This window comes from Lepisma saccharinum, chromosome 6 (genome assembly GCF_977018435.1).
Source record: "Lepisma saccharinum chromosome 6, izLepSacc3.1, whole genome shotgun sequence".
NCBI lineage: Eukaryota > Metazoa > Arthropoda > Insecta > Zygentoma > Lepismatidae > Lepisma > Lepisma saccharinum.
In genome coordinates this window covers 50,005,554-50,021,575 of record NC_139234.1, presented here as the reverse complement: position 1 = coordinate 50,021,575, position 16,022 = coordinate 50,005,554, and the positions used below count along the sequence as shown (strand labels likewise).

The 16,022-nt window shown below is 37.2% G+C and overlaps 1 protein-coding gene across 1 annotated transcript; it reads right to left on the bottom strand.

Moving 5' to 3' along the window:
- Nucleotides 1–5,271: 5,271 nt before the first annotated feature.
- Nucleotides 5,272–15,860, bottom strand: ND-B15 (NADH dehydrogenase (ubiquinone) B15 subunit). The gene is made up of 3 exons (XM_083124726.1): nt 15,617–15,860; nt 10,170–10,313; nt 5,272–5,507 (listed from the first exon to the last, which is right to left on the bottom strand). The coding sequence occupies exons 1-3, from the start codon at nt 15,758–15,760 to the stop codon at nt 5,439–5,441; spliced, it is 357 nt and encodes a 118-aa protein (XP_082980852.1). The 5' UTR covers nt 15,761–15,860; the 3' UTR covers nt 5,272–5,438.
- Nucleotides 15,861–16,022: the final 162 nt, after the last annotated feature.

The following is a 16,022-nucleotide window of genomic DNA, read 5'->3' as shown; positions in this document are numbered from 1 at the left end:
TTTTTTCCAGAAATGCACTTTTGAATGAGAAAAATACGTAAGAAATTATAGAAGGGTCATAATTAGATGTCTGATGACTGATGCCATGTCAATCTGTCATTTGCGACCAATATTGGTCATGTGCAACATTTGATGAATTTCGTATTGGCGATTTTATGGGTTGAGTGAAAAAGTGCCATTTTTGGGACATGTATGGCAACGCTAGCGGGTCGAAATATTGTCAACAGACGCATGCCACATGTGCCAAAGTATTGGCTATACATTTACGTGGAAAATCATAAACCAAGATTTTGTGCCGAAATTGGACTCTTGAGATAATCCTAGCCTGCCTCTGGTTACACTGAATTCTCTTCGCTCACTTTCGATGCTAATATGCCTGTTCTTTTAATTGATTCAGCATGGCATATTCTTTGGAGCAGCGCGTCTGCATTGCTGAAGAGTATTTTACTACTCATTCTTACACTGATGTGCAAGAGGTTTTCCAAGAAAAATCCCCTGCTTCTGCTGTACCTCACAAAGCAACTCCCCTGCTTCTGCTGTACCTCACAAAGCAACTCCCCTGCTTCTGCTGTACCTCACAAAGCAACTCCCCTGCTTCTGCTGTACCTCACAAAGCAACTCCCCTGCTTCTGCTGTACCTCACAAAGCAACTGTTTTACGACTAGTCAAACACCAACAAATGATTCCACAAATGGTTAAGAGTTGGTATTATTATTGAAGATCACACATAGGAAATGTACTACGTAGAAATTTTCAGCGAAAACTGCAGGCTCGACCAGGACTCGAACCTGGGTCTCTGGCATACCGTATGATTTCTCTAACCACTGAGCTACTGAGTCGGCCTGGCCTCGTCTGATTTCTCGCTGTCTTACTTGTGTGGAATCATCTTTGGCAGTGCTACCGCAACGGCATCTGTTGCCTTTGAAACACAGTAGACTTCGACATTGCCTGGTTCCTCGCAGCGTAGAAATGTTAATGCATTTTTCGCTGAAAATTTCTACGTAGTACATTACCTGTGTGTGCCTGATCTTCAATAATTAACATCTCTACGCTGGGAAGAACCAGGCAACGTCGAAGTCTACTGTATTTCAAAGGCAACAGATCCCGTTGCGGTTGCACTGGCAGAGAAGATTCCAGTGACATGCGGTGACGTCGACACTTGGGGTAGTAGTCAGTGGCATGCTCAAGGGGGGGTGGGGTTGGTGTGGGTCACACACCTCTCACCTTTAGGGCCCAGTATTCCTAAAAAAAAAAGAATGTCGATAACAGGAAAAGATTGCAAAATGATGAATGAGTACTAAAAAAAAGTACACGTACAACCCCACCCACATTAGAAAATAAAAAACTATTTGATTTGACTACTAAGCTAGAGATCCTGGGTTCAAATCTCGGCTTGGCCATGGGTATTCTTTGTGTGTGTCCCTTCACCAATTTTATCGTATCATCTTCGAGATTACCCAAAAGTGGCGGAAAAGCGAAGTAAAATAAACCAAATCAAGCAATCAATCAATGATTTGATTTCATTTTTGTTACTTAGCATCGCTCTTTTTGTCACATTTGGTTAATTGCGAAGATGATACGATAAAATTAATGAAGGGACAAACACAAGAACACCCATGCCCAGGTCGGGATTCGAACCCGGAACCCCTGGTGTTGTAGCATGCTGTGATAACCACTCCTCCACGGTTGGTTGATTTGGTGTTTTAAGTACACTTTATGCACAAAAACAAAACTGGCAACAAAACACATTTTTTTGTAGTTTCTTCAATAATATTCATTTGGCTGTTTGAGTTCCGAGATACATTTTTCATTCCAAATTATTTCATTATTCACTGCAGAGTGCAACACATAGGACAAGAATGCGCACTCATCATGGGTTTGAATCCTGGCCTGGATTGTTCATATGAGGTCCCTTCATCAATTTCATCATATCATCACTCATCCTCATTTTCGCGATAACGAAATGTGGCAGAAAAGCGAAGTAAAATACAACAAACCAACAACGATATCATCACGCGTTCTCTTGCCCAAATAAATACATCCGTATTTATGACTGTTAAGAGGCCAAGAGTAGTATATTTAAATAAAACACTACTAAAACGAGAGTGAGAGAGAGCCCGAGCACACATATTTGTAATTTAATCATTATATATTCCATACTTGAAAGAAGAAAAAAAGAAAGAAAGCATAACATTATTGTCTGCACATAACACGTTCCCATTTCATAAATAATAAAACTACATCCCATATTATACATACGTACATATTGTACAACGTGTAAAAGGTTGTGTAAATACAGAGAACATAAGTACTGCAGAAAATTTTAGCCTGAGTTCTTTAGAGGATGTACAAAATAATCTATGAGAAACCAATCCCCTATCTGTCCTATAGGAGATAGACTGGTGGACCTGAAAGCCTGGGCTTTCAACCATTGCAGCGGGGGGCGAGGGGACAAGGGAGGTAGAGGTAAAAATCTTCCTTTTTCCTTCGGGCAGTCGTTTCTACCTGGAAACTGGTCTGGCGGAGGAAGAGCGGGCTAGGGTATCCAGCTAGCTTTGCCTGCGGATCACACCGATGGACGAGAAGTGCGTGGAACAGAAAGTGTTGCATATGAACTGTGGCTTTAACAAGACAATAAATATTGTGATTTGAATATAATTCGAAATGTGAGATTGATTGAACTATCTCTGCTAGACTAGCTACTCCTCAGTGCACGTCACTGGAAGATTCCAAAAAAGGTAAAACAGCGACAGCAAAAATCAGGCGAGGTCAGGTCGGCTCAGTGGTTAGAGCAATTGCACGGTATATCAGACCCCCGTGTTCGAGTCCTGATCGAACCTGCATTTTTCACTGAAAATTTCTAGGTTGGTATATATTGTTGCAAATCAATTCTCAGATGTTTTCAAGAAATTAACTATATTTTTTCAAATAATGTAATTGCTTTTATTTGGATACATGCTAACATAAATTTATTAACCCAGTGATAGCATACATGATTAATTTAGTGCAGAAAACCTGGTGTAAATACCTCTTATGGTTTTCATGATATACATTTTCAAAGTTTGGGTTGTGCAACTTTTGAAACACTCTGTAGTATGCACAATTGCTAGTAGTTAGTTGTCTGGCGCCTGATTTTCAGAGCTGGTGCCTAGCTTTGAAGAAAATTTTTCGAGCACTGCTTATGGGCCAAATGCTTATCATTTTAAGATATGTTGATGTTGAAACCAATTGTGTCAAAGAGCATGTAGGTAGATATTTTGTGCTCCTAGACAGGATTGTGGTTTAGCACACCCCTCTTCCCCCTGACATTTTATGTGCATCCTTGGATATTTTCTACTTAAGCCATGGTTTGCAACATTTGCATCCTACAAATATTGAAATAAGGAAACAAAGAACAACTCATTAAAGATTATTAGTTTGTATTTCTGACTTTTTTAAAAAAAGTTTATTATATTAAAGGATATTTCAGTTGTCTTACTGCCTAAAGAACATCTTAAAAACATACTATTACTACTGCTTTGGTTAATGAAAATTCCAGTAGTGTTACTGTACCTCTGCCAAGTGTAAATTTTTCTGTCACATACTATTAAATGTAATTTTCATCAGAAATTTATTATTATTATTAGGCAAAAGTAAAGGCAAAGGGCTCCACTGTGTTATGCACCATGCCATGAAGGTGTATAGGGGGTGTAGGGTTAGAGCCCCACACTTTCTCGATCACGGCAGAAGGTGGGGGTAATGTGATCACCATGCCCCTGGCCACCTTTAACCCCCAAAGTTTCCTCCAGGTACCCATTATATAAATATGATAATTTGCTGATGTTTCCTTGATGGCCGTGTATTGATTCACTGATATTTCAAACTTAAAGAACTGATGGGGCCATGCATTCTAATCTCGTCCAGGGCCTCGCGATACATTGCTACGGCACTGTAGTATAACTAAGATTTTGTAACATCTCAAATTAGTTTCATTATTATGTCAAACCGACTACCAAATATTTTCCAAATTTGTTTTGAAGGTCTTGAAATAGGTGTGTGTGTCTTGCTCATTTTATGTCACTTTTCTGATCTTGAAATCGTAAATCTTCTCTAGGTTTCATCTTTACGTTGTTTGTTTGTTGAAATGTGTAAATAGCATTGCCTGCTATTTGCACCCATATGAAGATACAAGCTAACAATTATATTTTGCATCATATTTCTATCAAAGCGGTCTGTAGAACTAGATATCTAGCAACAACATGAGCGAACGATGATTTGTTGAAAAAGATGGCAATATGCAAAAACATTTTATAATGCAAATTCTGATTTCATGTTCCACTTTATGGACCATCGTGCTTTAGTATTCAGGGGGATATCCTGAGCAACTAATTCGGATATTGAATTTGCAAAATTACACCAGAGAGAAAAACTGTTGAATAGATTGATTCATTTATTTGGTCACTTTATGCACATTAAAGCTAATCGGGACTGGAATTACAGTTTAAAGTGGGATCCGAACACCACGTGTGTCCACCGGGTATCGAACCCGGGACCTCTTGATTACAACGCGACGACACTACCACTGCACCATGGGGGAGCACCCCCAAATAATGTTTAATGTAGAACAACCACGAGGCACACACAGTTCCAAAATATTTACGATGGCACTTTTTGCAAAACTTGGTTTCCTTTACGGATGTCAGCAGTGGCAGTGATTAGGGGCGGAGCAGAGAGCGGGCAGTTGACTCCCAGTTTTTGCCACCTTTGCACCATGCTAATCTTATGTACCAAGGGAAATTAAACCGTCCTTGCCCCCCTTCCCCCCAACACACTCTTATGCACCTTGGTCCCCTAGTTTTGGAACCCAATCGCCACCACTAAGTGTGAGTGATACAAATGTTTTCTACCAATTGTCTGCAATTTCAAATTGATAAACGTGATGAACATTTTAAGTGCTCCTTGACCAGTTTAGAATCTAAAAGTTGGCTATGTATTTGGAGACGGTGCAAAACCAGAATGAGCGTTCGCTGAAGATAAGCGAGCTTGGTCTTGCAAAGCCTTCCAGTTGCCCGTGGGCTTTCGATGCTTGATCGGTCAAGACCCAAGTCTATAGTTTTACTCGCCCGCTTGCCAGCTACGTAGGCCTATTAAGTATGTACAGCTCTCTGAATATAACATGGGAGAATATGCCACTGGAATTCAGGTCCAGTTATATACATAACACAATTTTAAGGAGTGATGAATGTTCTTTGAACACCAGTGCATAATAATGACATTACACAAACTATAAAATAAACTTTCCACGTCCTGCTTTATTAATCCCTATGGCTACAGAATGCAACCTACAAATAGATCTATATACATATGCATCCTCCCAAACAAATATTACTACAAGAGTTCAACAAGATTTTAATAATAATTTTTACACTGAATTGCCATACGTTGTAAGCAGACACATCTCAAATGAATTTGAAGCGCCTATCTTTGTAAGCAATCTGGCCTGTTCGTATATTGTTCTCACGAATGCTCTGAAAGAAAGAAAAATGAGAGTATAGTTTCATGACAAAAGATAAAAATGGTAATAAATAGGTACATGAAATTAAATACAGTGGTACCATCACTTTTTACTGTTGCCTGCATCCTAATTCTAATAGTGTAGTGTGTCATACAACTTTCTCGTATTTTAGGTTTTCTGCATATGGGTTCTTTAGCTATGTGCTCCTGGAAAAATATTGATTGAACAAGCTTCTTGTCAAGAACCAAATATATGACAGGCCTTGCAAATAAAAACAAATTCATTAAAATTCACCTGTGCCTTGCAACAAATAAAACAAAGACATGTATCTGAAGAGGCTGGAACTATAAGAGGGGGCAGTGATAGGCAAGGGGGATATTAAATGCACAGAAGGAAAAGCCTTTTGTTGATCATGGAACTGGGAACAAATAAAATACACATGTAATAACTAAATTTTATTCTACTCATGCTTCGATGCATTTTAAATGGCTTGTTTTCAGGCATTATAAATAGGGTTTAGATTTAGTGTCCAAAAATTCATGAAATAAACATGCAAATAGGCACCAAAATTATTTAAAATAGGTGTAGCCTTGAACTTTTGTTAATTTAGATTCACTTTTCTTTTACTTTTGGCTAAATGTGACAAAGATGATGAACAGGCCTGTCAACTTTAAAGAATAAAATTCCAGATTTCTTTACAGCCTTCAAACTCTATAGTCTGAAACAGTATGAAAAAAGACTAATGTCCTGAATATGAGCTATTATTTGCTTGTAGTCTTGCTACTGTGAATAAAATTGAATCAACTTGATCAAACCAACCTAGCAACCACAATTTGTAAGTAAACAAATAAATAAGTAAGTAATATATATATATATATATATGTATGTGTGTGTGTGTGTACTTTCTTTTCTTCCCCTGTGACTCTGAACTGGCAATGACAAAAACAAGAACTCTGGTACACAAGTAATTCTACTGTAACATGCTATGAACTAAATCTACATAATGAAGGGAAATAAAGAAGTTTTGATATTTTGATGCAACAGTGCCTTTGTTTTCATTTTATACAGCTTTACTGTAAATGCCACGACTATATGTTTAAACTTTCTAGGTCTTTCCCTTTCCACTTTACTTCCCATTTTTCACAATTCTTCAAGATATTATTGTGAAGTTAATTGTTTGGTTTGCAATAATAAATTTCAAATGCATAGCAAAATAAAATAAAAAATATATTAATACTAAATCTTGTAACTCTGGGTCTGAAAGATATGAACAAATAACCAGCTAGGCTTGAACAATAAATAAATATGTAATATTTCACTGCTTTTTTTTAGTGGGGGAGCGATTATAGGTCATTGTCTCCAACTTTTTATGCATTTTCTGTGCAAGTGGAAATGCAGACCCTTCAGGATTTTAAGTCATGCTTAAAAAAATGAAAGTGGGGATAAACTTACCTATTACAATATTTAGCTCGCACTGTCTAAAAATTTACTCTCTCCAAATGACTATTTCGGTAAAAAATTATTATCCACAAACGTCTTTATCTTTTATCTTCAAAAGTTCTTCTCTATATGAAACACCAAATTGCTATTCAGAAGCATATATGGAAAAGGAGCGCTATTAGATCTAATAAACTATAAATACAACAAACACGTGTAACTTCTTTGTTTCGTCACTTTTAACATTTGTACTTACGTATCTGCTTCGCGGAACATTCTTTAAGGTGTATTCAAGTTTTTTTTGATCAAATTAATTTCAATTTTTCCAGCAACTGAAGTAATACAAAAGCAAGATGGAAAATCAAGGAATGAATGGTGGGATGATGAATGTAAAATTGTAATAAATCAGAAAAATGCTGCACGACAAAGATGTTTACAGAGACACACAAGGGAAAAATTGTGAAGAATATGAGAAAAAAAGGAGAATTGCCAACAATGTATGCAGAAAGAAGAAAAAAGAATGGATAAATGATAGAATCAAAGAGATTGAGGAATAAAATAGAAGAAAGGATTCAAGAATTTTTTTTAAGGCTGTGACATCTCATGTAGGGAATTACACTCATGCAACTTCATTATGTAAAGATGCATCTGGAGAAATAATATCTGAGAAAGAAAAAGTATTACTCTGTTGGAAAGAGTACTTTCAGGAATTATTAAATTGGGAACACTTACCGTCTGAAGATGAAATATCCGAAAAATTGGAAAATGATACTGAAACTCCAATACCAACATATGAGGAGGTAAATAAAATCATAAAATCATTAAAAATGAATAAGTCACCTGGTTCAGATAATATCACAGCAGAACTGATAAGACATGGAGGTTATATGATAAGGAATAAAATTTATAAATTGATACTCAACATATGGAATAAAGAGGAAATGCCACAAGAGTGGTTACATGGTATCATTTGCCCAATTTTTAAAAAAGGAGACAGGTTGCAGTGTAATAACTACAGACCAATCACGCTTTTGAATGTTGCATACAAAATCTTTGCAATTCTTCTACAAAATAGAATCTCCAAAATTACAGAAAACAAATTGGGCGAATATCAAATGGGATTTAGACCAAATAGATCTACAGTTGACAATATATTCATACTGCGACAAATATATGAAAAATGTTATGAATATAATATTGAACTGCATAATATATTTATAGATTTTATGCAAGCATTTGACTCAGTAAATTGAAATATAATTCCTACATGTCTAAAGAAAATTAATGTTCCAAATAAACTAACAAGATTAATAAAGATGACATTACAAAACACTACAGCAGTAGTAAAAGGAAACAATGATTTTAGTCAGAAATTTGCAATAAATAGAGGAGTACAACAAGGAGACCCATTATCAGCAATTTTATTTAGCATAGTCATGGATGAAATACTTCAGAAGTTGGAAATCAGATGAAATATTTCAACAAGAATAAGACAGGTCTGTGCATATGCAGACGACATAGTAATTACTAAAAGAACTAAGCAAGCAATGGTGGACTCACTAGTGAAACTAAAGCAACAGGCGATGAAATATGGACTAATAGTGAACGAAAAAAAGACAAAATATATGAGGTGTACAAGAAGAAAAATCCAACAACAAAAAGAGGATATAGATACAATGCACATAGAGCAGGTACAGTCATTTAAATATCTCGGGTCAATAGTAAATGGAAACAATGAAATTGAAGAAGAAATTAAAGAAAGGATTGCAGCTGGAAACAGAGCATTTTATGCGAATAAGAGGATATTCCAATCCAAACTAGTTACCAGAGAAATAAAATTAAAGCTGTATAAATCCATAATAAGACCTGTGGTTACATATGGCTGTGAAACCTGGGTGCTGAAAGAAGATACAATTCGAAAACTAATGATATTTGAAAGAAAGATATTCAGGAAAATATATGGCCCAACGAGACAATCTAATAATATATGGCGAATAAAAACAAACGAAGAGCTTGAAATATTAATAAAGAGTAAGAATATAAGAAGATTTATCAAAACACAAAGATTGAGCTGGTTGGGTCATATTGAAAGAATGCCCGAAGAAAGAATTGTGAAATAAATTTACAATTGGAGACCTATTGCTACAAGATCACAAGAAAGGCCCAAAACCAGATGGATAGACGATGATACAGAACTGGAAGAAATGTGCGTTGAGTAGAGAAAAGTGGAAGAATGTAATTGAGCAGGCCAAAGCCCATAAAGAGCTGTAGCGCCTTATAAGAAGAAGAATTTCAATTTTTCACATTACGAGTACTTCTTTCTTTTCGTTTTTGCACTTCCATAAGACACAATATGGCACGTACACCTTCGTAAATCATCACGCATCGTGCTTTTGTATTGTCGATTTTCATTAGGTATGCAGTGTTTCCAACCTTATTAACCAAAAAAATACAAACATAGTTAAAATGTGTTGAACCATTGACGATAGCCCCAAGACACATTACCTAAGGTTAGGTTAGGTTTAGTTAGGTTAGGCAAACATAGTTAAAATTCATGTAACTAGTTAGGTTAGGTTTAGTTAGGATAGGCAAACATAGTTAAAATTTGTTTAACTATGTTTGCCTAACCTAACCTTACGTAATGTTTCTTGGGGCTATCGTGAATGGTTCAACAGATTTTAACTATGTTTGTTTGTATTTTTGGTTGGAAACACTGCATACCCAATGAACATCGACGGAACACAATCACGATGTGCCATGATCTACGAAGGTGACGCGACAAAGGCTATTGTACGTTGGAGAAATAATTTTCAACAAAAGTAATAAATTTCTGCTATGACATATTCCCACATGACAGAAAACACCTTCCAGATGTTCAACAATGCTAGAGAAACACTAATTTCCGTAAGTAGTTTCTTCTGTAAAAATGAAGAAATGTGTTTGTGTATAGTAAACATTTACCGCTATTTCAAACTTGGTTAATTTCCTGTGTTTCGAAAGATTATTTTAATGGCAATTGTCACTCACTTGAACCATTATGTTAACTGCAACAACGATGTGAGGAGACTGTAAGGCAATGCAAAATATAAAAGAAATTAGAGTTATTGTCTGTATTCTCTGTATAATGTACTCTCCCAGCAGCATTATTTGGAGATACTGGAAGAAAACATGAAAAAAGGTACCACGGATGCTGTTCATAGCATTTAGTCATCACAGAACAAGAACAAAAATTACTTACTCTCTCTTTCCATATGGCATATGTATAAATGACAATGGGGAGGACAACAATTCCGATGCCATACATCGATGACTTTGGAGTCGCTCTGAAATGATCATATTGTGTTGCTCTCAAAGCCATATATCGCTGAACTCCAGGATCAAACTGAAAAAGACCACAATTCAAAATAATTCAATTAAAGCATTGATTTATAAAATTTGAACACATGCACAGTAAAATGTTTATGTTAGTTTAGTACATATATACACACACACACATACCGGGTGGTCCAAAAGCCCTGGAACGGTATATCGTGAGAAATACACATTGGATCTCAGTTCCTAATTGAGCTAGGAGGATGGTTGATAGCTCATTGGACTTGGAATGAAGTCCTCTTTCCGATTCTACAATACAAAATGGGGGTTTCTATTTAAAATTGCATAGTTGTTCCCCGCCCCACCCCCAGGGGGTGGGGAATCAAATATGATATCATTGAATAGCTTTCTTTCACTTATTAAACACATATTTTTTCGTTTTCCGAAACAAAAAAATACGTGTTCTCACGATATGTGACCGTTCCGGGACTTTTGGACCACCCGGTATGTGTGTTCCATGTTCCAGTAATTTACATTATCAAGAACTGGTAAGACTATTCCATTGAATTTATTAAATTCACTAATGTTGATTAATTGGTTCACGTGGTTAATATTGCTTTTTTGATCACGAGATTAACCAAAATGGAAAAATTGGAAGGAAGTGATGGAATCAACAGTGACCTTCAAGGTACAGGATGGTCCACATAAAACAGCTATGCATCCCAATTGGAACAGAAATACAGGTTATTATGAAATATATTATTGTGTGTGTGATGGAAATGACCTCATTACAGTTAGATGTTGTTAAGTGGCCTTGAGTAGCAAGCAATGTGTACCATCTAGACAGTGTTGGATCAGTCACTACTAGCCTATATGCTGACAGGGTTGTGTCATTTATAATTGTTTGTTACAGTAGAAATAGTCATGATGGTCGTGAAAATACCATTGTGTACTAGAAAAATTGTCTCCTAAATTATTTATGTTACTCCATGATAGCGCACAGAACAGCAATGTCTGGGAGTCAGTGGAGGGCACTTCCAACATAGGCCTATGTTATAACATGTAGGCCTTGACTTGACATCATATCATTACTTTCCATCAAGGTACAGTATGCATATTCTTAACCAACTGGAAGGTGAACTGCTTTTTATGTGGGCCTCCCTGTACTATTCCAGCATTCACCTAGGGATTGGATTGATTTGTTGTTTTAAGTCCACTTTATGCACAGTAAGGCTAATTGGGACTGGACCTACAGTTTAAAGTGAGATCCGAACCACTATGTGCCTCCACCAGCTATCAAACCCAGAACCCCTTGATTACAGGGCGACGACTCTACCACTGCGCCATCGGAGAGGCCCAGCATTCACCTAGGGGAATTATGTTAAACTCGCAGGTTGCAGGTGATGTTCATCAGCCATTGTTACAGTCTGAAAAATTTATTACGAGGACAGCGAATGACATGTAAGCTTTATTTCAACTTACATATATATTTTCACCAACTTGATTGATCAGTTCCCCTCTTAAAATAAACCCAACCTAACTGGAATAACCTATTTTGAATAGATACATTCTAACTTCTAAATCTATAAAAATATACCTGTAGTTACATCATCTCAAGTTATAATGGTATCATATGAAACATTTAACATTTCCTGTTTCAGATCTTCAGTCCTTCTAAAACTCACAAAAGGTATACTACTCGCATACGTGGGTATACTTTAAAAAGCGAAAATTTAAGGTTCGTCACTTAATTGTCCTGACAGGAAAGTTCCAATATTAAGTACACTACATGAATGAAAGGTAACAGTTTAGTATATCGAAAACACATTTCTTCATTTTTACAGAAGAAACTACTTATGGAAATAAGTTTGTCCAAGGTTTCCAACGTTCGTCGAGGTATTTTCTTTCATCGTGGAATATATTTAACCGGAAAATCATGTATATTTCAGAGAAATATCTCACCGAACCACAATTGCCATTGCTTTCATTCGCTTCCCCTACGAGAACCGGATGCTGCGTACGTTCGATGATGTAAGCCCCTGTCAGTGTTTCCAACCCCCTTTTTTTTTTTGGTAACTATGCTTGCCTAACCGAACCAAACCTAACCTTATCAGAAATGGTTCGTGGGGCTATCTGTCAGCTACCCGGGCTATCCATCAGCTACCTGTGCATAATGTACAATTTGCACACGTGACTAACACAACAGTAGGTATCTGGTAACAGTTCGTTATATCGGAGACACATTAAAATCGGATATTTTGTGTTTTGCTTGGCATATGGAAGGGAACAAAGAGGCAGCTCAACATTTTTGCAAAAGAAATACAAGATGAAGAAATAGGGATATTATTGGAACTTGAAATAGAAGACGATGGCAAGTTAAGCTACCTTAATATATTGATGAAAAGGAAGAGAGGAGAAGAAATTGAAACCACTTGGCATCAGAAGAAGTGTGCAGCAGGGGTTTTCTGCCACAAAAGAAGTGATGTAAGTGAGGTGACAAAAAGAAATTTCATAAAGAATATGGAGGACAGAATAAATAAAATATGCACGAAGGAATGTGAAAAAGAAGACAAAATAAATAGCCTCTGGAAACAACTGGAAATGAATGGCTATGAGAAGCAGGATAGACTGGACATAAACAGAAGAAGGAAGAAAAGAGGAAGGGGAGAATTGGAAGAGAAAGAAAAAGAGGAAGAGAAAGAAAAAGAGAGAAGGTTTGGAATAAGGAGTATGGGGAAGACCACAGAAAAGATATGCAAAGTGCTTAGGAAAGCGGGCATTAAAACTTACAGGAAGGGAGGGAGAAGCATCTTAGAAATTGCGAAGAATGCAAACAAGAAAAAGGAAAACAGAGAAGAGGAAGAGGAAGGGATTATCTACGAAGTAAAATGTAAAGAATGTCAGAGTGTGTACATAGGAGAAACGAAAAAGAGACTGAAAGATAGGTTGAAACAACATAGGGATGATGTACGACTTAAGAGAGAGAGAAATGCGATATTTAAACGAGAGAAACAGGACATGACATAGAGTGGGATGAGGCTAAGCAGATAGGAAGGGAGAAGAGAATGCTAGTGAGAAAATGGAAGGAAGCCAAGGAAATAGAGAAGAACGGTGAAGAAGACACAATGAACTGGAATGGGGAACTGAAGTTAAACAAAGAATGGAAGAAGGTGTTAGAAAGAGTGGAAAGGACAAGAGAGACAGAGGAGAGAAGGAAGAAAATGAAGGAAAAAGAGCGTGAGATTTAAAGCCCAACCTCATTCTATATGAAATTAAATATTTTTAGCCTTTTAGGTGAAAGTGAAAGCCACCTGCTAGAAAGTTCCATAACTACTTTCTAATAGTCTGGAGGGAGTAATGTTTTGTGTATATATAATGCCCTGTTTTTGTATCTTGTTACTTTTGTACTTGATACAGAGTCTGATGAAGACCTTGCTAGAAGGTTGAAACGTTATGTTTAGCTTATGTTTTTAATAAAATAAATTACTGCCTTGGTCAGCATATTTATATTTTTTCATAATCATGGAAACAAGGCTTAATGGTATTATAATTGGAACCTGGAATTTTCGGTAGCGAGATCCTGACATTATTCTTGACACAACGATGTAATTAGAACTTAAAGCGGTAAATGTTATATCGGAGACACATTTCTTCATTTTTACAGAAGAAACTACTTAAGGAAATGAGTTTCTGTAGCATTTTGAAAGTTCGTGGAGGTGTTTTCTCAGCGTAGAAAGCTGCACAACAAGAAATTAGCACTTTTGATATAATAAACTTGCATTTTGTGCAAAGTGACAACATTATGCCGTTGGGTATAATTTAACAATACAGGGAATTTCTCCAATTTGTTTGAATTTTCGGTTACTTACTAATTTGGGTCTCCTAATCACGAATCTGCACTTAAAATTTGGCGCTCACGTATAAATTTGGCGCTTATTTGGGGGCAGGTGAATCCGGCCACTTTCTAACATGCCCTTAACAGGGAGTCTATAGATATAGGCGGGAAGCCAGAGCGGAGCGAAGCGGAGCGGAGGCGGGGCCGCGATAGCGGTTGGGGGCGGTAGGTCGATTACCCCAGGGGCGGAGCCCGGAACCGGCGGGAAATTCGGAAATCGAGGGTGTGGAAATAAGAACTTAATTTCGATTATTTTGCTATTTCCACGTGTGAGCGCCAAATTTTGACTGCAGATTCGTGATTAGGGGGCCAAAATTAGTGAGTATGCCGAATTTCAAACAAAATGGAGAAATTCCCTGTATTGTAAAATCGCTCCTGCCGTTGTTTCCAATATGTACCTGCAGATGGCGCAAGCGTCGAAAGTCACACGGTCTCGCCAGTGTTTCCAAACGCCTTTTTTTACGAGAATATTTTTTAATGGTCCGTGTGGCTATCGTGAATGGTTTTTGGGGCTATCCGTCAATGGTTTGTGATGACATAAAGATCATGAAAGTATGTATTTTTCGGTTAAGAAGGTTGAAACACTGCATGCCCACTCCAAATCGACAAAACACAAGCACGACGCGCGATGATCCACAGCTGTGCGTGTCATATTGTATGTTCCGCAACGGAAAAAAGGACCCAAAAGGGTACTACTTTACTATACCTGAGACACCTGGGAATCATTTCTTTCGAAGTTTTTTACATTGCTAACGTACTATTCTGCATTCCGGAACACTTATTTAGGTGAAATAATTGAATTTGTTAGGAAAGTAATGTATATTTCTTACATTTACGAGTACTTACTGTTCTTGTTTCTTTCCACACACAACATGGCGAAGCTTACTGTTGCCATTTACGTTAGCCCAAAAATTCACGATAGCCCCACAAACCATCACGGGGACGAGGTATGCCTACTAGGTTAGGTTAGGCCTGTTAGGTTCGGTTCCATTAGCACTCCTTTCGTTCAATTTAGCATATACGGACAATACGAGAGCGTATTGTGCTCTCATGCAGGAAGCAAATGGCGGCAGCAGCAATAGCGCGTCGGAAATAGATTTTCGTACAAAACCACATGCACTCGCATTAAAATGAATCAAAATTACATTCCCGAACATCAACAACGCTACAGAAAATGATTTGCGTAAATACTTTCTCCTGTAAATTTGAAGAAATCTGTCTCAGGTATAGTAAAGTGTTACCCCCAAAAGAATTACTCGTAATGTGAAAAATCTATGTTATTTTCGTGTAAAAAGCATAATGGTATCTTGAACTATGTTCCGCAATACACAATTGGTAAGTACGAACCATTTGAAACTGAAAATGTCCGGTAGAAATGTGTCTCCGATATAACAGACATTTACCCTTAAAGCTAAGGTATCTGCATCGAATTTGCTTCCGCATAAAACCTGTAGTAATTATAAACAACACAAACTTACCAACACTCCTCCCTCTCCTGTTGCATGGCGGTGAGGATTCGTCATTTGCTTAATGTACTCTCTTTTTAGTAGAGCTCTTTGTTTTGCCCTTTCCTCGAGAGCAATCCTTTGCTCCCGAGGTATTTCTAAATGTCTTTCTGCCATATTCTTTAGCAATTCAAAAACAAAATAAAAGTCACAAGTGGAAGAAGCAGAACGTCTATGCAGAAACCACACAAGAAGATTCTTCTTCTTCTTCTTTTTCTGGCCCAAAACCATGGTAACGGTTGAAGTTTTTGCGTGCGATGACGTGGGACCGGCCAAGTGAATGCATCACTTCAATGTGAAGTCACGTGAAATGACAAAACGACAGTGTTGCAGTATGCAGATATTAAACACCAGAACAAGAACAATGGGCCCGTTCCGA

Coding starts and splice junctions, on each gene's coding strand:
- ND-B15 (XM_083124726.1), bottom strand. CDS start 15,760: ATGGCAGAAAGACATTTAGAAATACCTCGGGAGCAAAGGATTGCTCTC. Junction 10,314..15,616: donor CAGGAGAGGGAGGAGTGTTG/GTAAGTTTGTGT, acceptor GGTCTTTTTCAG/TTTGATCCTGGAGTTCAGCG. Junction 5,508..10,169: donor ATGCCATATGGAAAGAGAGA/GTAAGTAATTTT, acceptor TCTTTCTTTCAG/AGCATTCGTGAGAACAATAT.